This window comes from Delphinus delphis, chromosome 3 (assembly GCF_949987515.2).
Source record: "Delphinus delphis chromosome 3, mDelDel1.2, whole genome shotgun sequence".
Lineage (NCBI taxonomy): Eukaryota > Metazoa > Chordata > Mammalia > Artiodactyla > Delphinidae > Delphinus > Delphinus delphis.
Genome location: NC_082685.1, coordinates 21,496,245 through 21,517,641, shown reverse-complemented (window position 1 = coordinate 21,517,641; position 21,397 = coordinate 21,496,245). Strand labels below are relative to the sequence as shown.

General features: G+C 40.3%; 1 protein-coding gene across 1 annotated transcript in view; it reads left to right on the top strand.

Annotated features, from left to right (window-relative positions):
• FAF2 (Fas associated factor family member 2) overlaps positions 1-20,572 on the top strand; it is a 57,091-nt gene extending 36,519 nt beyond the window's left edge. The window contains exons 3-11 of the mRNA XM_060008345.1: positions 4,676-4,810; positions 6,474-6,550; positions 8,900-9,038; positions 10,657-10,742; positions 10,845-10,936; positions 12,556-12,733; positions 13,704-13,875; positions 14,508-14,651; positions 19,739-20,572. Of these exons, the coding sequence (XP_059864328.1) occupies positions 4,676-4,810; positions 6,474-6,550; positions 8,900-9,038; positions 10,657-10,742; positions 10,845-10,936; positions 12,556-12,733; positions 13,704-13,875; positions 14,508-14,651; positions 19,739-19,921 (1,206 nt within the window). The 3' untranslated portion in view covers positions 19,922-20,572. The remainder of the gene's footprint in view (positions 1-4,675; positions 4,811-6,473; positions 6,551-8,899; positions 9,039-10,656; positions 10,743-10,844; positions 10,937-12,555; positions 12,734-13,703; positions 13,876-14,507; positions 14,652-19,738) is intronic.
• The last annotated feature ends 825 nt before the right edge of the window (positions 20,573-21,397 follow it).

Genomic DNA, 21,397 nt, shown 5'->3' with positions numbered 1-21,397 from the left:
GCTCACCCTTAATCCCATCATTTCATGGATAGCTAGTGTTAAATTTTAGTGTATATCCTTTCAGACTATTTTTGTTCGTTTATATGGCTATATAGGTTTAAATATAATTTTCTTGTTACACAAATGGGATTATGCTATATTTACATTTTTTCACTTTTAGTAACTCATAAAAATAATACATAAAGATAACTGTCATTTGAAGACATACAGATGGTGGCCAATAGGCACATGAAAAGATGCTCAACATCACTAATTATTAGAGAAATGCAAATCAAAACTGCAATGAGGTACTATCTTACACCGGTCAGAATGGCTATCATTAAAAAATCTACAAAAAACAAATGCTGGAGAGGGTGTGGAGAAAAGGGAACCTCCTACACTGTTGGTGGGAATGTAAGTTGGTGCAGTCACTGTGGAAAACAATGTGCAGTCACTGTGGAAAACAATGCGGAGGTTCCTCAGAAAACTAAAAATAGAATTACTGTGCGATCTAGCAATCCCATTCCTGGGTCCATATCCAGATAAAACTATAATTCAGAAAGATGCATGCACCCCTGTGTTCATAAGCAGCACTATTCACAATAGCCAAGAAACAACCTAAATGTCCATTGACAGATAAATGGATAAAGAAGATGTCGTGTATATATACAATGGGATACTACTCAGCCATAAAAAAGAATGAAATAATGCCATTTGCAGCAACATGAAGTTCAAACAAAGCCTAAGATTAAATATGAAAAAAATCCTGCTCAGATCATTTGCCTACCACTGTTTCTCAGTCCTACACACCCAACATAGCAATATTAACAATTTCTTTTGCTTTTTTCCCAGATATTTTTGTGCCTGTCTAAAAATATGTATATTTTTCTCCAAAGAGCTTCTATTTATATGGACTGTATCTATTGATATCTATTACCATATGACAAATTAAAACTGAAATTGTTCTGTTTATTAATTCACTTTAAAAATAATAAACTCGGGACTTCCCTGGTGGCGCAGTGGTTAAGAATCCGCCTGGCAGTGCAGGGGACATCGGTTTGATCTCTGGTCTGGAGGATCCCACATGCCGCGGAGCAACTAAGCCTGTGCTCCACAACTGCTGAGCCCGTGCTCTAGAGCCCGTGCTCTGCAACAAGCCACCGCAATGAGAAGCCCGCATACTGCAATGAAGAGTAGCCCCCGCTCGCCGCAACTAGTGAAAGTCTCGCGCAGCAACGAAGACCAAATGCCAAAAATTTTTTTTAAATAATAATAAATAAATAAACTCATTACATGTTAACATTAATGTTTGCAGACTTTTTTGTCTGGCTTAATAGAAAACAGCTGGATTTTCATATTCACTCCTGCTTGTAATCTTTTGTGATACGTAGTTTTAGTTGAAGTATGTGAAGAAAATCTGGCTTCACCCAGGTATGTAGTTTACCATTTTAACCATTTTTAAGTGGCATTACAATTTAGTGGCATTAATTTAATTACATTTACATTGTTGTTCAACAGTTACCACTATCCATCTTTTTTTTTTAAATTTATTTTTGGCTACATTGGGTCTTTGTTGCTGCGCGTGGACTTTCTCTAGTTGTGGTGAGCAGGGGCTACCCTTCGTTGTGGTGTGCGTGCTTCTCATTGTGGTGGCTTCTCGTTGTGGAGCACAGGCTCTAGGCGTGCGGACTTCAGTAGTTGTGGTGCGCGGGCTCAGTAGCTGTGGCACAGGGATTTAGTTGCTCCGTGGCATGTGGGATCTTCCCGGACCAGGGATTGAATGTCCCCTGCATTGGCAGGCAGATTCTTAACCACTGCGCCACCAGGGAAGTCCCACCACTATCCATCTTTAGAACTTTTTCATCGTCCCAAACTGAAACTCTATACGCATTAAACAATTACTTCCCATTACTGTCTCCACCCAACCTCTGGTAACCGCAACTCTTTCTGTCACTATAAAATTTGACTATTCTAGATACGCATATAAGTGGAATCAGACAATCTTTGTCTTTTCGTGTCTGGCTTATTTCACTTAGCATAACGTTTTCAAGATTTATCCATGTCACAACGTGTATCAATACTTTATTTTTTATTATCAAATAATATTCCTTGTATGAATCTACCACAATATCTTTATCCATTCATCAGTTGATAAACATTTGGATTGTTTCCCCTTTCAGTTCTTGTCATTAATGTTGCAGTGGATATTAGTGTACAAGTTTTTGTGTGGACATATGTTTTCATTTCTCTTGGGTATATATCTCGGAGTGGAATTGCTGAATCATATGATAACTATGTTTAACCTTTTGAAGAACTGCCAGACTGCTTCCAAAGAGGCTACACTATTTTACACTCCCAGCAATGGTATATGATGGTTCCAATTTTTCCACATCCTCACCTATAACTTGTAACATCTGTCTTTTATTATATTACAGTCATTCTAGTGGTTATGAAGTAGTATCTTGTGATTTTGATATGCATTTTTCTGATAGCTAATAATGTAGTACATCTTTTTATATACTTCTTGGTCATTTGTTTATCTCCTTTGGAGAGATGTCTATTCAAATCCTTTGCCCATTTTTAAATTGGATTGTTTGTCTTTTCAATGATGAGTTGTAAAAGTTCTTTATATATACTGTAGATACTAGATGACCCTTATCAGATATATGATTTGTAAATATTTTCTCCCATTCTGTGGGGTTGTCTTTTGACTCTATGTTAGTGTCCTTTGATGCACAAAAGTTTTCAGTTGTGATGAAGTCCAGTTATCTATTTTTTTCTCTTATTGCTTGTGCTTTTAGTGTCTTATCTAAGAAACCATTGCCTAATCCAAGGTCACAAGATTTTCACCTGTGTTTTCTTTGGAGTTTTATAATTTCAGCTCTTATATTTAAGTCTTTGATGTATTTTGAGTTAGTTTTTGTATATAGTGTGATTTAGGGGGTCAGCTTCATTATTTTGCATGTGAATATCCAGTTGTCTCAGCCTCATTTGTTGAAAGACTATTCTTTCCCCATTGAATTGTGTCTTAATATTTGAAAACATGAAACCTACAGGACTACATGAAGTTAGCCATATGGCAAAGTTTAAAGCCAACTGTCAAGGTTGGAGGACACACAAGTCCTCCAAAAGACCACCCTCACTTTTTTTTTAATTAATTAATTAATTTTATTTATTCATTCATTTATGGCTGCGTTGGGTCTTCATTGCTGCCCGTGGGCTTTCTCTAGTTGTGTTGAGAGGGGGCTACTCTTTTGTTGTGGTGCGCAGGCTTCTCATTGCGGTGGCTTCTCTAGTTGCGGAGCATGGGCTCTAGGCGCACGGACTTCAGTAGTTGTGGCACATGGGCTCAGTAGTTGTGGCTCGCGGGCTCTAGAGTGCAGGCTCAGTAGTTGTGGCGCATGGGCTTAGTTACTCCGTGGCATGTGGGATCTTCCCGGACCAGGGCTTGAACCTGTGTCCCCTGCACTGGCAGGCGGAATCTTAACTACTATGCCAGCAGGGAAGTCCCTACCCTCACTTCTGACAGCAACTGCAAGTTCAAGGTGTTCCTAAAACCACCTTCAGGTTTGATAATTCACTAGAAGAGCTCACCGAAAGGTATTATAACTCATGGTTACAGTGTATTACAGGGAAAGGATACAGATTAAAATCAGCTAATGAAAGAGACACTTAGTGCAGAGTCTTGAGTTCCAAACACAAAGATTCCTTACTTCTCTCATGGAATCGGGACATGTTACACTCCTGGCACAAGTGTGTGACAATATGCATGAAGTATTACCAACCAGGGAAGCTCACCTCAGCTTCAGTGTCCAGAGTTTTCACTGGGGCTTCATTACATAGGCATGATTGATTTGATTGGTTGCCTATGTAATTGAACTCAGTCTCTAGGTTGACTGATACTGCATTACCCAAAATCCCCAGCCTAAATTAAATGGTTGGTCTTTCTAGGGTGGTCAGCCCTACCCTAGGTTCCCATAGCAAAGATACTCTTATCAGGTGTGACATAGATTATCTCCAGAAGTCGAAGGCAGAGATCAGACCTCCTCTTGTGTAAGGCCAAATTTTTTTACTACAGTGGGACAAATATCCATTTTCAGGGGCAGAGTTAGGAAAGGAATGAGACTTTTTAACTGAAGATCGTCTGTCTGCCAGGAATTATATTAGAATCTTTGTGTATGGTCACCTCATTAATTTTTCAAATTAACCCTGAGAAGTATTGTTTCTTCATTTTGCACATGAAAAACTGAGGCACAGAATCCAAGCAATTCTTCTGAGTGCTGGAGCTAGGATTCAGACCTAAGTTTCTCTGCTCCAAAGCCAAGCCTTCCATCAAACACCAACCATCAGGATTGCTCCATTGCACAGCTCTGGGGACACAGTCTGCTTTGCTGTGTTCTCTGTGGATGGTTTTCCTTACGCTTGTACAGTGAAGCACCTTGTATCCCAGCCACCCTAAATAACACATACCATCTTAATAAAAGCAGTGAGCTTCCAGACAAGTTCCTAGTACTCCTCTACTGTGTATGAATTCTGGAGCCATCACCACACATTGCCTCCCACCATAGCAAGTTAAAGAAAGGTTCATAATTATATACTCCCTGGTGACCTATTTCGAAACACCAGCAATGGTTGTCTCATCTCTTCTAGGTTGATTTGAGCATCACTGAAGTTCTTGCTATTCTTTTCTTCTCAGGCTGCTGTACAGGACAGATTGAACGAGCAAGAGGGTGTACCAAGTGTTTTCAACCCACCACCATCCCGACCCTTGCAAGTTAATACAGCCGACCACAGGATCTACAGCTATGTTGTTTCAAGACCACAACCAAGGGCAAGTTATTTCATAGCTGGAATTTCTCCCTTTTTTATTTTAAAAGTTCTTTCACTTGGTTATGTTGATCTCTGTATGATAGGAACAAAAGGAATATTCAGAATATAAAGCTGTTAGCTTGACCTAGCTCCTTGGTAGGTTTATTGGGTTTATCATTTTTCCTTTATTCCTTAATGAACCAATGAAAGTATCCTTTTTTTTCCTGTTTCCATGCCAGTTATTTGAAGAGTTTTCTGTGCCTTGTTTATAGCACTTCATCTACATGTATTTACATGTCTAAAAATGTTTGCTATGTGTTTAATAGATCTTCCACTCTTAAGTTAGAGTGTTTACTGAATTCTTTGTTGCTTCATTTTACTTAATTTTAAGCTACTTCTAGGGAAGTACTTGTAATCTCTGTGGGAGAAATTAGCCTTGAAGGGCTAGCAGCGAGGAGGTGGTTCAGTTAAATTCAGCAAGCACTTAAGAGTGTTCCAAGGTCCTTGATATTTTGCTGTTGGGGATCTAGAGATGAATAAAGAGGCATTCTTCCCTCTTCAAATTATTCAGTCAAATTAGGGAAGTCAGGTGTGTATACTGATAGTGAACACTCCAGAGAACTTTTTGGAGTTTCTTATTCTTGGAGTTACACTCACCTCTTATAATTGGATTTAGAATTTACTCCATCACTCCTTTTTGTGGAGTACTTGATAATGTTTTAAAAATAGTTTCTAAGTAGATGTTTTGGGGTATTCTGAAGTAGAACAGCACAGATTCCTAGAGCAATTATATGATTCAAGGAGTAGTTCTAGGGAATTCCCTGGCGGTCCAGTGGTTAGGACTCCATTTTCAGTGCTGAGGGCCCAGGTTCAATCCCTGGTCAAGGAACTAAGATCCTGCAAGCCGTGTGGTGTGGCCAAAAAAAAAAAAAAAAAGAAAAAGAAAACTTTTTTCTTTTTTAAATTAAAAAAAAAAGGAGTAGTTCTGTATGTGTCCAATGTTTCTCCAGTTGTTTTGGGCTTGAATGTGTTTGGGACCCTAATGTCCACTAATGGGGCTCCAGAGCTCTAGAGCTCCCTGGCCATGGACACAGAGGGTCTCAGATTAACACAATATACCGTGTAAGAAATGTTTTGTAAGCTATAGAGCCTTATATATTTGCTAATTAATAATAAGAGCAGCAGTAATCAACACTGTTAAAATAATAATTAAGAGTATTACCAAGATTAGCAGCTGTTTGGAGATTTATAATTGTGGTTAATATAATTATTTGTCATTTATATACAAATGTTCAAGGTAGCAGTAGTGGTTATCTTTCTTGTTATTTCTATATACCACATTTTAATATATTAAGTCTAAAAAGGAAAGAATGAATATTTATGATTTAGAGAGGAAAACTTGCAACTGAATTTGACAGCTAATGTATGTAAGTAGCTGCAGAATAAGTGTTCAAGCAAATTTAATACAAAAATTATTGTATAAAAGAAAAATATAATAGTATTAGATGAAGTGAGGTCAAAGGTAGTTGGTTTTTAAGAAGGATGAGGTGGGCCAGGAAAAGGGAACCTTGTTTTGCAGAGGGAGAAATTACAAGAAAAGGACAAAAAAGAATGTAAATCTTAACTAGCAATTAAGGTATTAGGGATTGAGAGAATGATATCTAACTTTGTTTTTGGAATTTCAGGGGCTGCTTGGATGGGGTTATTACTTGATAATGCTTCCATTCCGGTTTACCTATTATACAATACTTGATATATTTAGGTATGTACCTTTGTATGTATGTGTTAGTAGTAACAAGGTAGACGTTGGAGCTGAAACATAGACCAGAATAAGGTTTATGCTCTATCAATTTTGGCTGCCAGTTTGTCATCAGATTGAATACTTTTCCTGAAGTATTCATATAGCATGAAAATATTTTCGGTTTTTCAGACATAACAACAGATGTTATCATTTTCACAAATAAATCTGCCTCCCTATCCCACATGTTTGTCCCCCTACATTCCCTAGTTAATCTTCACACCCTTTCCTTTCCAACCTCTGTTATCTTTACTAGCTTCACACTCCTTGTAACTTTTACCCTAAATCATTTTACAACTCATAATTCCAACAAATTCTTTTGCTCTGAGATGACCTACTTTCTTCTAGATTCCTCCTATAACAATTTCACCATTCTAGACACACCTTCTGTACATTTTCCTCTGTCCTGGCAACCCATAGGTTGCTGGCACTGGAACCCTTCCATATGTGTTCCCCCTTGCTTCACACTTTCACCTTTCTTCTTAATTCCTTCATGTACCATTTGGAGAGCTCAGCACAGGAAGCTACAGAAAGGCTGGAAAATGTCAAGGGGCCCAAGTTTCTGGCACATCAGACTTGGGGTGTCTGGTCTGGAACTCAGTAGTAGATGAACCCACACCTAGACTTCATGGAGAACTAAAATGTTTTATGGGCATCCATGCCAACAGATGGAACCTTGCATACAGGGCATTCTATACCTTCCTCTAAATATGGGCTAATCTTTGCCTTGCTCTAGGGAGCAGAGCCTGAAGGTAAGGACCCAGCAGCTGCAGAGGATCAGACAATACCTAAGAATGGGCATGTAAAAACCTTTAAAATCATAATGAAGTCTTAGTTGATATCTCTATTTTTTTTAAAAAGCTGATTGTCCTAAATTGTGTTGGCCATTGGAATATATTGTAATGAGAAATAAAAAAATTAAAACCTTTATCCATTCATCAAAATTTGAAAACTTAAAGAGTAATAAGATAATCCTAAAATACTTGACTTCAGAGAAAGTTATCAAAACATTAATCTTCTTAAGGATTTCTAATCACTCCCTCACATACACAGCTTCTTACTTTTGTTTTTAATTTGCTCTGGAATGTTTGTGTCAATGAGTTTGATTTGATTACTCAGGAGAAATTCCAAGTGAAATCATGTTTATATGGGGAATTTGTTAAGGGGATAAGGAATTGGCTCGATATTTGGTAAGGAAGGTATCATAGTTTAGTCAGCTTTTCTATGCTGATATTTCTTTAAGTATATGAATATTGTTTGCTTTCTTTGGGAAAAAATATGCATGGCATGTGTTACTAATTTTAATCCGACTGTATCATCCAAGTAACTTATTTAATGTTACATAGCATATTGACTTATCAAGCCCCTGCTCCTTTGCCTTTTATGGAAACCCAGAGGATAAATAACTGGTACTATACAAATGTGATAAGATGGGCTCTTTAGAAACAGATGTGTGGTACCGTCTTTAACCTTACAGTAAGCCAGGTCTCCAACTCTGCCAGTGTTGTCTAGATCCATTTTATAACTTCCTCCATGGATGCTATCAACCATAAATCACTGAGCAGAATTTACTTGCCCCGTTGAAGAGCAAGTCAGTCATGACTGCAAGTTTGGATTTGAAGTTCTTGTCCATAATTTGAATAGTTTGGGAATGTGGACTCATAATTCAAAATCCCAGGAGAACAGAAAGGAAAGGGAGAGGCAAGTAGAAGAACCAGAAAGAGATACAGCTCTGTTCTAGAATAGCACTAATAGAACTTTCTGTGATGATGGAAATGTTCTATATCTGCAGTGTCTAGTGTGGAAGCCACTAGCCACATGTGGCTGTTGAGCACTTGAAATGTGGCTGGTGTGAGTGAGGAAGTGAATTTTTAAAATTGTATTTAATTAAATTAATTTTCTTGGTAATTTAGATAGCCACATGTGGCTCGTGGCTGCTGTTTTAGACAGTGCCGTTATGGAGAGTCTGGGGACACAGCCTGACCTGTGATCTTTTTGGATATTGCGTCTTCCTTTCCCAATTCTTATAGCCCTAAATTTTTCTGCAAAAAGCACTCAAGATTTGTTTAGGCCAGTGTTGGAATTTATAATTCTAGTAATTTGCATTCTTCTTAAGCAGACAGTGGTGTAACACTTGCTGCTTTGTGGCTTTTGAGCTAGCCTGTACTCTCAGGTTTGATGGTCCACTCACAGACCGTTCACCTCCCTTTGCTGCCATGCCCATGGCTCTGCTATAGGAATCTTTACAAACTGGCCCACTCCATATGCACTACAGTAAGCCGATTCATGTGATATTTATTCCTTCCTCCCCAGGTTTGCTCTTCGTTTTATACGGCCTGACCCTCGCAGCCGGGTCACTGACCCCGTTGGGGACATTGTTTCATTTATGCACTCTTTTGAAGAGAAATATGGGAGGGCACACCCTGTCTTCTACCAGGGAACGTACAGCCAGGTCAGTGCCACAAACCATATAGATGCCAATTTTTGATATGATTCTATCCTCAAAGGAAAGCATAGCTTAGCACTGATCATGTCATTCTTTGATTCAGAAACTTTAAATAGCTTTTTATTGCTTACACAAAAAGAGACCAAGCCCTTTAGCTGGGCCCTCCTTGATCTAATCCCAACCTCCTTTTGAGGTCTTTCCTGCATAACTTGTTTCCCTATACCCTAGGTTCCAGCTGACCATTCCCTTAACATACTCTGTACTTTCCCACCTCTGTGCCTTTGCTTTTGATTTACTGTTTCCTCTATCTAGAATGCCTTCCTCACATTTTTGCTAATTGGAATCTTGCCCATCCTTCACCAGCTCATGTCACTCCCCTCTTGTACCCTTTCCTAATTGTTGCGCCCTACCCTGCCTACTTGCAATCTAAAATAGTAGTCTTTCCTTTTGTACTTTCATAGTGGTTTTCTTTTTTTTTAAACGTTATAGCAATTTCACATTCTTCCTTATTTTATAGTTGTTTGTGTTAATGTCTTATCTCCTGTATCAGACTGCAAGCTCCTCCTTATAGGCAAAACCTAAGTCTTGTATCCCTCGCAGAATTGAATAAGGGGATAGACCATAGACTCAAAGCAACACATCTCATTCAACCCAAGCCACGCAGACATTCGACTGTTGTTACCTCTCAGGGAGCAAAAATTAGGAGTTCTGTGGGTGTTGGGCATATCTCTAGTTTACCAGAGAAAAATGTAGAAGTAACACCTTATGCCTGAGGGTGGTTCTGCAGCCTCCAGGATTCCTGGATCTATCTGGAGAAAGAGAAAAATGCTTACTCTTGCTTCCTTCTGTGATTCTCCCACATCTGCTTTTTCCCACTGGCTGCTCCCACCCCACTCAATGAGCATTAAGCACGTACTATATGCCATGCATTGTGCTCAGTGCTAGAGATACAGACATGAATGAGATGGGCACCTCTCATACACCCTCTTTGCTGTAATCCTGAAGGTAGACCACCAATGGTCATTCAGGAAATCTTAATTAAATTGTAATGTACTTGGGATTCTGCAAATGCAAAAGCATACACAGAAATCTGGGACACTAGCCTTGTCTTTGAAGATCTTTTAAACCCCATGCTCTTTAAAATGCCCTTGGGTCCCTCAGTCCCTCATCCCTGCTTGGTATGTGGCCTTGGATCAGGCTCATCTTCGCAGTATTTTTTATGTTGTAGCTGTAAAGTGGCAAAACTCTCATCTCCCTTTTCAGGTCAGATTTTCCTGTTTACATCTTCCTTTAGATTGTGGGAACAGATGACTTTTCTGTGATTGGGTGGGAAGGGGGCCTTTTTTTGTCAGCCTGCCTACTCTTATGTGCCTGATAGAATTTAAATCCTAACAACACTAAAAACTTTTTCATTGAAGCTTGTTAGCATGGACTTTTTGTAGGGAGAGAAATGCCAGGGTTATGAAGGTAGGAACCCAGGAATTTTCTGGTTTTCTTGCTCACCTTTTTCCCTCATTTCTTCTTTTGTTCCTAAATACGTAGCTGTATCCATTAGGACCCTTAGCCTAACTAAAAGTTTGAGGCACAGTCATCATCATAATTTGTGATCTTTTGTTTCTCACAGGCACTTAATGATGCCAAACGGGAGCTTCGCTTTCTTTTGGTTTATCTTCATGGAGATGATCACCAGGACTCTGATGAGTTCTGTCGGTAAGTGGATTGATTTTTTTTTTTTCCCTCTTTTCTGATCTTATCTACTGATAATTTGTAGTAAGCAAGTTCTTCTCATGTCCTCTTCATCCCTCTCCACAGCACCACACTCTGTGCTCCTGAAGTTATTTCACTAATAAACACTAGGATGCTCTTCTGGGCATGCTCCACAAACAAACCTGAGGGATACAGGGGTAAGTCGTGTTTCTTTTGCCTCATTGAGATTGTTGAGATATCTTTGGAATAATCTGGAAGGACATGCCATTTATTGCATGAGTATTCTGTGGCTGACCGATCCTCTCAGCAGTCCTGAGAGATGGGGGTTGTATTACCTCCACTTTATGGTTTAGGAAACAAGCTCAGAGAGTTTAAGCCACTGGCCCAGGATCATACAGTTAGCAAGTTTTGGAGCAAGCTCAGGTCTGTCAGGCTCTAGCCCATTCATTACAGTTAACCATTGCCAGAGCCTGTTTTATTTTTAAAAATACCCAGTCCTGGGGCTTCCCTGGTGGCGCAGTGGTTGAGAGTCCGCCTGCTGATGCAGGGGACACGGGTTCGTGCCCCAGTCCGGGAAGATCCCACATGCCGCAGAGCGGCTGGGCCCGTGAGCCATGGCCGCTGAGCTTGCGCGTCCGGAGCCTGTGTTCCGTAACGGTAGAGGCCACAACAGTGAGAGGCCCGCGTACTGCAAAAAAAAAAAAAAAAAAAAAAAACCCAGTACTGGCCAGCAGCTTGCCTTTAATCTTAACGAGCTTTTTACTGAAGAGTTTATTCTTGTCATCAGCAATTTTAACAGAGCTTCTTGCACAATGAGTTTGAGTACCCTGAGTGCTGATAGGGATTCAGAAAGCTCAGATCTTTGCTGACTATAACTAACTCTTAACTGGAGGTAAATATCTTTAGAAGTCAGTATAAGATATAAAGGCATCTAGTGAAGGAAAATGTAGTTACTTTGCAGCTACTTCTATTCAGCAACTTTTGAATATATACTAGCATACCAGGTGCTGTGCTAAATCCTGAGAACCAAAGATGCAGCAGATGTTTTGTCTACATCCTGGAATCCGAATTGTTATTCCTAATTGGTTTTTAAACATCTGATAAGTTCCTGCAGTATATGTTTTGCCATTCTCTTACGGCTTTGGGTGTGAGGAGTGATAGATAGAAGGAGACTAAGAATATTTTTAACAGAAGCTTAAAATCTCTTCTTTCAAATCATAAGGTAAAACAGGTAAAGCTCTGTAATTGTAAAATCTTGGTTATTTGGAAGACCAACTTTCTAAACTCCTTCAGAACAGAAAAGCTAGCCCTTTTTTAGTGGGTGGGGGCAGGTAGGACATAGGAAAAGGGGATAAGGAAGGGATTGGATGAGAGGAACAAAAGACAAGGAAGATGATGGTGGAGATCCTCACCAGTAACATAAACTTGAGACTTGCAGCCTTGTCCCCTTCGACACAGGGGGAAATTATGCTGAGCAGTAGCCAGAGTCTTTGTAGAGCCTTTTCCCTCCATCAAATAGACATTGTTCTTGAACTCTGCAGCCTGCCCTAGCATCATCATGACAACCACACCCCACCAGAAAAGCCTGTCCTACTCTAATCAAATTACCTGGGAATAGGGACACAAGTATATAACAACAACAGCAAAAAGATTGAGAAACTAGGAGGGAAAAAGGTAGGCAGGGAATAAATGACACCTCCCTTCTTTCCCAACTGAGACCAAAGCAGTTCTCTCTTGCTTGTTGTGTAAAGTCTAAGAATTAATCTGTTTTATCCCTAAGTCCTGCCCTTGATCTTTTGGGTCTTCTTTCTGTCAGTCTCACAGGCTTTAAGAGAAAACACCTATCCATTCCTGGCCATGATTATGTTGAAGGATCGGAGAATGACTGTGGTAGGACGGCTAGAAGGCCTCATTCAGCCTGATGACCTCATTAACCAGCTGACATTTATCATGGATGCAAACCAGACTTACCTGGTGTCAGAACGCCTAGAGAGGTACAGGGGAGTTCCTCTCTGGAACTGAGACGAGCTGTAGACTTGGGTGCCTTACCTGGGGCTCCACAAATCCTGACTTCTTCTCTGTTAGGCAACTTTAAAAGCCTTGTCCATTTAGTGTTAAAATATTTATATATTTTTACCTAAATAACTCCATCAGATCATCTTTTCTTGGAGATGTGATTCAAAATAAAGACAGGACTCTATGCTCAGGAATGTAAATTGTGTCATTTAAAATAGCTGAGCATGATATAAAGAACTTAAATGTAAAAAATGAGGAATGCTTATAACTTGGTTATAACTCCTCCCCCATCACATAAGTAATGTACATTAATTAATGTAGAAAATTCAGGAAACATAGAAAAGCACAGAAGAAATTTTAAATCACTCATAATCCTACCACCACTTTTAACATTCTGGGGTATTTTCTTTTAATTTTATAGACACAGACACACACACTCCTACGTACATACACAATTTTTTGGAGAGAAAAAGAAATATCCCAAAATGTTACAGTGTTTTCTCTTTAATTAGTAGAACTCTGAATAAGATGTTTCTTTATTTTTCACATCTTCTAAAATGTGTGTATGTGGTTTTTTGGTTTTATGAAAGCAACATACACAAAAATGTTGTAACCCAGAAAGGTATTTACCTATAAAATATGATCCCACTGATCATTTTATGGCAATAATATTGTGTTACTTCTGTTAGGATTGGGGGGAAAGGATAGTTTTACATGGAAAGTTAAAAAGAGAGGGAAAAGCTTGCCATTTCTTTTTCTGCCAAATTAAAGTAAGAAAAGAGATGGCTCATTCAGATTCTGCATGAGAATCTGAATCCCTTATGGTAGTATTAACTGTCATCTGCCAAGATTGTCAACCTTTTTAACCCCCTAAAAAATTTCAATATAAGAAAACACAGAGCTTTGTGAGATTTATTTTTTCCCTCTATGCTTTTGATCTGTCCACAGGGAAGAACGAAACCAGACCCAGGTGCTGAGACAACAACAGGATGAGGCCTACCTGGCCTCTCTCCGGGCTGACCAGGAGAAAGAGAGAAAGAAGCGGGAGGAGCGGGAGCGGAAGCGGCGGAAGGAGGAAGAGGTGCAGCAGCAGAAGTTGGCAGAGGAGAGACGGCGGCGGGTAAGGAGCCTGTCTTTATTTACTTCTGGTGACTCTCAAACTGGTCTTTTCTCAAGTGTGAGAGAAAAAACTAGATGATAGGATTGTGAGTGATTTAAATTCTCCATGCCATTTTAATATTTACTACATTTTCACAAAAAGTATTTTTTAATTGTTTAAAAAGTTTATTAAAACAAATACAAGAGTAAGTAAAAGTTAGGCAGAAAAGCTCTGTTCCATGAAAAGTAAGTATAAATAGATAATAAGCAGTTCAATATGCTAATTCACAGCAGTAGATTTTAAGCATTCATTCTTAGTACCAGTGTTTAGCTCATCTGACATTTTATTCATCATCTTGTTTCATTGCATATTGCCGCTTGATTATAGCCAGGGTCTTTTAGTCATTCCCTTTTTTCTAACAGTTACATACCTTAACATAGTCAATAAATAATACATGTGATGCAATAGTGTGTAATCAAATAAATATAATTTGAATTAGGGTGTTTCTGACCCTTGCCAAGAAGTTTTCTTCTGATACTGGTCATTAATTTTTCATCTGACTGCCTAGTAAACCTACATGTTGTGATTGTGTTTCTTGTTTCCTTGTTCCCTGATTGGAGCCATAGCCTCACCTTTGCTTTGTGTCTCTACAGAATTTACAAGAGGAGAAGGAAAGGAAGTTGGAGTGCCTGCCCCCGGAGCCTTCCCCTGATGACCCTGAAAGTGTCAAAATCATTTTCAAATTACCCAATGATTCTCGAGTAGAAAGACGATTCCACTTTTCACAGTCTCTAACAGTAAGGACTGCCTAAGTTGTGTGAAGTGTATGTAAAGTCTGGGCTGTGTGGGCTGTAGATATGGAAACTTTTAAAGACTCTCAAGAGTGTTATTGCTGTATCTGCTGCTCTGATGAACAGGGGAGGAAGGAGGTGGGGCAGAGAGAAGAGTGCACTGAATTATTGTAGGTTCCTTCAGGTCTAGCTGCCAACTCAAAGCAGTTATTAAGGTTTCATTTTATCATGTTTGAGCTCTGCTAAGAAGAAAAGATAGCTTACCAAGAAGTCCCACAAAAGACTTGTATGTTGGAGGTGGGAGGCTCTTCCAAGCTGCTCGACTCGCATTGGCTTTAGAATCCCACCAGAACCCCTTGCTGTGTAGAAAAAGCTCTATCCCCGCTGCCCTGGAAGGACTGGAATTACACAACTGAATATAAGTGCATGCACAGCTTGCATGCAGTTGTCACCCTTTCTTTCTACTCAGCCCATTAGAAGCCCCACTTAGTAGGGCTACCTTGGGTATCTGGTGTCCATAGGTAAATAGTGTTTGTCATTCCATAGGGATGTAGTTACAAGCAGAGACTCTCAGAGTCTCACAGAATTAAGATCAAATTCTCATTGTTCCAGTGTTAATAGGTGTGTTTCCTTGGTCAGTTTACTTAATCTGTAAGCCTCAGTTTCTTTATCTTTAAAATGGGTATAATAGTCACTCTCTAATAGGATTGTTAGGATTAAGTTCATATGTAAAGTGCTCAACATTGTGCCTGGCTCATAGTAAGCATTCAAACGCTATTGTTTTTGGTGTTTATTATCAGAAGGAAGTTCCTGTTTATATTGAGCGTTGGTAAGTTGCCTTTCCAAGTTTACAACTATAATAGATGCTGCCATTTCCCTGATCATTTGAAATAATCAGGAATAAACTGCATAATAGAAATGTGGATGCTCTGTAGTCAGGTGAGGCTGGGTAGCACATTCATTACTTCTCCTGTTTAACTGGAAAACATTGGACAAGTTACAGAGTCTCTTATAGGGCCTCAGATATATCCTGCATGTAAAATGGAAATATAACCTGTCCTCTGATAACATTAAACTGAAGGTATGTCAGGCACTGTGCTAGGCACCCTAGGGGTTATGCAGGTGAGTAAAGCGTGGTTCTGGAATTCATGGAGCTTACTGGCCAGTAAGGAATGTAAGACGATTCAAAGAGCTAATTCAGAGTAAAACGTTGTGAGGCATCCTAGTGAGAGAGAAGCAATAGCTTCCTCGTTTTATTTGTTTCTCTCTCATTTATACATTGATTTATATGGGAGAAGGTGCTCACATCTCTAACTTTGGATGTTTTAGTTGGGAATAACATGAATGAGCCTCACACAGGACCTAGCATGTAGTAGATGATTTCTAAATGTTCATTCCCCTTCCTTGATGTGTTTCCTAACTACTGTTTTCTGTGTGGGTATTAGCTTGCAGCCATGTTCACTGACAGTTTCTCTGTAGTATGCCCAAGCGCTTACGGAGCTTTTACTCCCCAAACTCTAATTATCATTTTGTATATGAAAAGCCTAACCAAAATTTCCTCTCTTGAGAGTTTTGGAGGAAAATCTGTTAGAATTGTGGAATAGAATAGACTTTTAGCCAAAGGGGAACCAACCCATTTATTAAATATTTAATCCTTGTAGGCTTTTTAAATATGTTTACACTACAAGTTATTTTTTAAAGAAGAAAAAAACTTCAGATGGAGAGAAATAATTCGTAAATGGGGACAAGGATCAGATGGGAAAGAAAGAAGTGTAAGAGGAGAGGTGTATTGGCAGTGCTGGCCTTTCATTTAACATTTATAGAGTTAATAACGTAACTGAATAGTGAGTTACAGTTTTTTAGTGCTCCTGCGGAGTTTGTGTGATCTTCTGTGAGCTCTACCATTTATAAATACTCTCAATGAGTGAATGTTCAGCAAAATGCTCAGTTTGTGTATGATGCTCAGCTCTTGACAGGTGTTAAAAGCTAGGATAAAAAAGGGTAAACTGTAGAAAAATCTCTAGCCTTCAAGAGTGAGCAGAAAAGTGGCAGCTGACTTTCTCCTGAATGAATGCATGTAAGAGAGAAACCAAATTATACTCAGCCCAGAAATCATTTTTCTATCCATTATGAACCAAAAGGGACCTGTAGAGGTGATTTCATCTGTTTCCTGATGGTATTGGTGCATTGCCAATGATAAACAGAAAATGTCAGTGTTGTATCAGTGTTGAGTATTGTCAAGCAGTGACTGAAAAGGAAGCAAGATATTTTGCCCTTTTGTAAAACCCTGTTGGGTTCATACCAAGAATACTTGGTGCAAGTCTAACTGATGCATCTCAAGAAAAGAAAAGGAGAATGAATGTTAATGGAAATTGCAAAGACAGAGAAAGGAGCTGAAAGTGATTAAGGTTGATGGACCAAAATATGAGAATTTTGTAAAATCATGAATGGATTAGGTGAAAGGAAAATGAATTTACTCCTTAAATGGATTTGTAGCAATAGCCTCTTCAGGCAGAGGGAAATAAACTTATGAGAGGTGGAACAAAAAGGAAATAGAAATAGATACCCTCAAAAAAGTAAGGGTAACTTGAATGGGGTGCTCCTGATCTTTGGGATGGACCTGAAAGAGGTTAGCAGTGCCCTTCACTGCACATCCCTTAGAGTCTTGTTAAAAACAGAATTTGAGATAAAGAGGACCATAGATCAGATCCAGGGTGCCTGTTCTTAATGTGTGGCGTTAAGAGACAGGGGAAAATAAGAATTTACCTGTACCTTGCCAGAGCCAGACCAGGGTGAAGAGGGCTTTCTCACAGAAGAGAGGTCTACGTGGAAGGTGTCAGATCTCGATCAAGTGAAGGAGGTGTGCATATGTGAGAGCACCCAGTGCAGAGAAGTCAGAGCCCAAGTGGCCTGGAGATGGGGTGGGTGTTAAATCCAGAACCAGGTAAGGAGGGTATACATGAGGAGAGGGGAATCAACTCATGGCTCTCAGTATACAGGGGGAAATAGAGATATAGATGCATATATGTATGTACACATTGTCTGGCTTTCTCCACAGAGAGTGCTTGGGAACATCAGCACCCCAATAGCAATGAACATACCTAGCACCTAGGTCATTGTTGTTATTTATTTATTTTCTGTTTTTTCGTTTTTGGCCGCACCACACAGCATGCAAGGTCTTAGTTCCCCGACCAGGGATCGAACCCATGCTCCCTGCAGTGGAAGCATGGAATCCTAAACACTGGACCTCCAGGGAATTCCCTAGATCGTGGTTTTTAAATAGCATTGTCCATTAAGAAGAATCACGGTTCCTTGGAGAAATGGCTGATTCCAGGACTGGGACAGGGAAAATACAAGATTAGCCTGGAACACCTTGTACCACAAAGCAAGGAATTATTCAAAAAATGATGGAGACATGTCAGAAAGACGTGGAGGCCAGCTTGATTGGGCTCCTCGGACTCCATCTGAAACAGTTTGAACATTAGAACCTATTGAATAAAATAGGAAAGCATGGCTCTATATTAATATAAATAAATAAATTGAAGAAAGTTTGAAGAGCCAAATGTCTCCGTAGTCTCAGAGTACCCCCCCACAAAATACTCGTTAATAACAAAGGAGAAAAGACTAACTTAGAGTGGAGAGACCTGGCAGGCACCATCTTAATCAAGTGGTCACAGTGGACATCATAGGTAATGGAGCAAAATGAAATTGTACTCCACCTGAATAGGATGCATTGAGTAGAGCACAGCATCATTTCTGTAATACTCCTGTCAAAGATGCATAACTGGAATCTAATCAAGAGTAAACATCAGGGCTTCCCTGGTGTCGCAGTGGTTAAGAATCCGCCTGCCAATGCAGGGGACAAGGGTTCATGTCCCAGTCCGGGAAGATCCCACATGCCGTGGAGCGGCTAGGCCCATGAGCCACAACTACTGAGCCTGCGCGTCTGGAGCCTGTGCTCCGCAACGGGAGAGGCCGCGACAGTGAGAGGCCTGCGCACCGCGATGAAGAGTGGCCCCCGCTTTCCGCAACTGGAGAAAGCCCTCACACAGAAACGAAGACCCAACACAGCCAAAAATAAATATAAAATAAATAAATTAAAAAAAAAAAAGTAAACGTCAGATAAACCAATTGAGAGACAAAGTAACTGACCAGTAATCTTTAGGAGTGTCAAGGTCATGAAAGTCAAGGAAATCCTGAGTATTTGTTCCAGGCTAAAAGGAGCAGACTTAGGAGATGTGACAACTACTAAATGCAACATACAATTTAAAACTGGATCCTTTTGCTATAAAAGGCAACTGCCAAAAAAAAAAAAAAAAAAAAAAAGGCAACTGCCAAGACTTGAATGGGGCCTGAATAAAAATTTAGTGTACATTATTATATTACAGTAGTAATGTATCAGTTAAGTTTCCTGATTTTGAGGGTTGTATTATGAAGGTGATTGCCCTGTTTGTAAGATATACACAAGAGGGCTTCCCTGGTGGTGCGGTGGTTGAGAGTCCGCCTGCCGATGCAGGGGACACGGGTTCGTGCCCCCGTCTGGGAGGATCCCACATGCCGCGGAGCGGCGGGGCCCGTGAGCCATGGCCGCTGAGCCTGCGCGTCCGGAGCCTGTACTCCGCAACGGGAGAGGCCACAGCAGTGAGAGGCCCGCCTACCGAAAAAAAAAGATATACACAAGTATTCTGGGGTGATGGGACATTCAGTTGGTAGCTCACTTTCAACTGGTTCAAAGAAAAAATTCTGTACCTGTGCTTCCAACTTTTCTGTAACTCTTGGTTATTTGTAAGTTAAAAATGTTTAACTTTATATCAGACACGTTTTCAAAAAAGAAACAGATGGGTCAATTCAGAGTAGGACTAGCATTGGGCTATGTAATAAATCTCTTAAAAGAGCTGCCCGACATGTTTGCTCTTTGAAATTGATCAACTTTGAAATGGAATTTCAGTCTAATGTGATTACTTCATATCTCCAAGTTACCCTGGGGAGAGCTGGGGTATATTTGATTTCATGGTTGTGTGTGTGTCTGTCTTTGTCTTTTTCTCACTGCCCTTTTTCTATAGGTAATAGAAAATTACCTTCTTTTTCTGCAGGTAATCCACGACTTCTTATTCTCCTTGAAAGAAAGCCCTGAAAAGTTTCAGATTGAAGCCAATTTTCCCCGGAGGGTGCTGCCCTGCACCCCTTCAGAGGAGTGGCCCAACCCCCCCACGCTGCAGGAGGCCGGACTCAGCCACACAGAAGTTCTCTTTGTTCAGGACCTAACAGACGAATGACACTTTTTCTTCCTCTCCTTTTCAACCCCAATCCCTAAAAGAAATGGAAAAAAACAAAAAAATAAGAGAGAGAAATTCATATTATTATTATTATAATACAATATTTTTTTTAAAAGACTGCTGCATCCTCAGGAAGGATCAGAAACCATGCTGCCTGCAAAAGTCACCACCTGTGTGTGCACTCGAGGTTAGCAGTGAACGTTCCTGCTGGCAAACCCACCCTTCCCTACTGCCTCTGCACCACACCTTCCAGTGAAAGGAGACTCTTCACCTCCAACCCAGCCATTGTCCCAACTGGGGAAGGGGACATTCCCACTAGATCTCATTCATTCTTGCTTTTATAGAAAATAAAAGTGAAAAAACCTCCAACAACCAGCTACTGCAGCATCTCCTGAGGACTTGCTTCTTCCACCTCTGGAGAAGAGAGAGAAGGGAAGGCACAGAGCAGAGATGTTCCTTGAACTTCCCACAATTTATGAATAACTTTAATTTTTTTGTTGTTGTTGCTTTGTAATGACCAAAGGAATGAGGCTGACATAGATGTATTTTTTTTCCTTAACATCATTTGATAAAGAGCCATTTCTTAAACCCATGAGTTCTTGCCCTGGGCTCCTTAGCCCACAAGAGTGTAATAAAGGTGTCCCAGGCTGGTTTGTGCTTATTTCTGCCATTGTCCCTCTCACGTTCCCAGAGAGGTTCTTTTTGGTCCAACTCTTGCTGTCCTTTCTTGCCACCTATGCATCCCACTTGGTACAATGGGAGGAAATCTGGGTTTGTAGCTCTACAAAGGCTGTGTATGTACAGATACACCCATATACATGGTATGAACTCTGTGTAGACTAACCTATACGTACAACTGCAGCTTTTCCTTGGAATCTGGACCAGGTGGTCATTATGGGATCTGAACAAAGGATATGTGTTCTGACATGTGCATGCTATTCCTGCCCAGCCTTGAGCTTTCCTGAATTGCCAAGCTTGGTGCCTTTCCAGAGGACAAGCAGGGTCTGTGGTGGAACCAGCAGAACCATGTGAGAATACCCCGCCTGTCTCACTGGGAATGTGGTGGTGGTGGTGGTGTTTTAAGGGTTGAAAGAACCGGAGGCCTTGAAGGGAGCCAAGACAGAACTCAGCCTGTGTAAAGTGTCAGAAGGCACATTTCAGTTTTTGGTGTAGCCACCTGCTGGGGGCAGTTTTATCCTCTCCCTCTATTGCTGTGTTGAAGCAGTAGGGGTTTTTCCCTCTGATGTCTCATCTGTGGTTGAGTTTATGGTAATGAGTATAGGGGTCAGGCCATGTATTCACAGATGTCAGCGTGAGCTGACAAGTATTCCAAAGTGTTCTGTAGCTAGACTTGCAGAACTTGTAACGCTGCAACCTACTGAAGTTACTGAAGTTATTGCAGTTCCCTAGCATGCTGTGAGGCCAGGGTTCATGTCAACATAAAGCATAACTTGCTAGACTTGCAGCCTCCAAAGG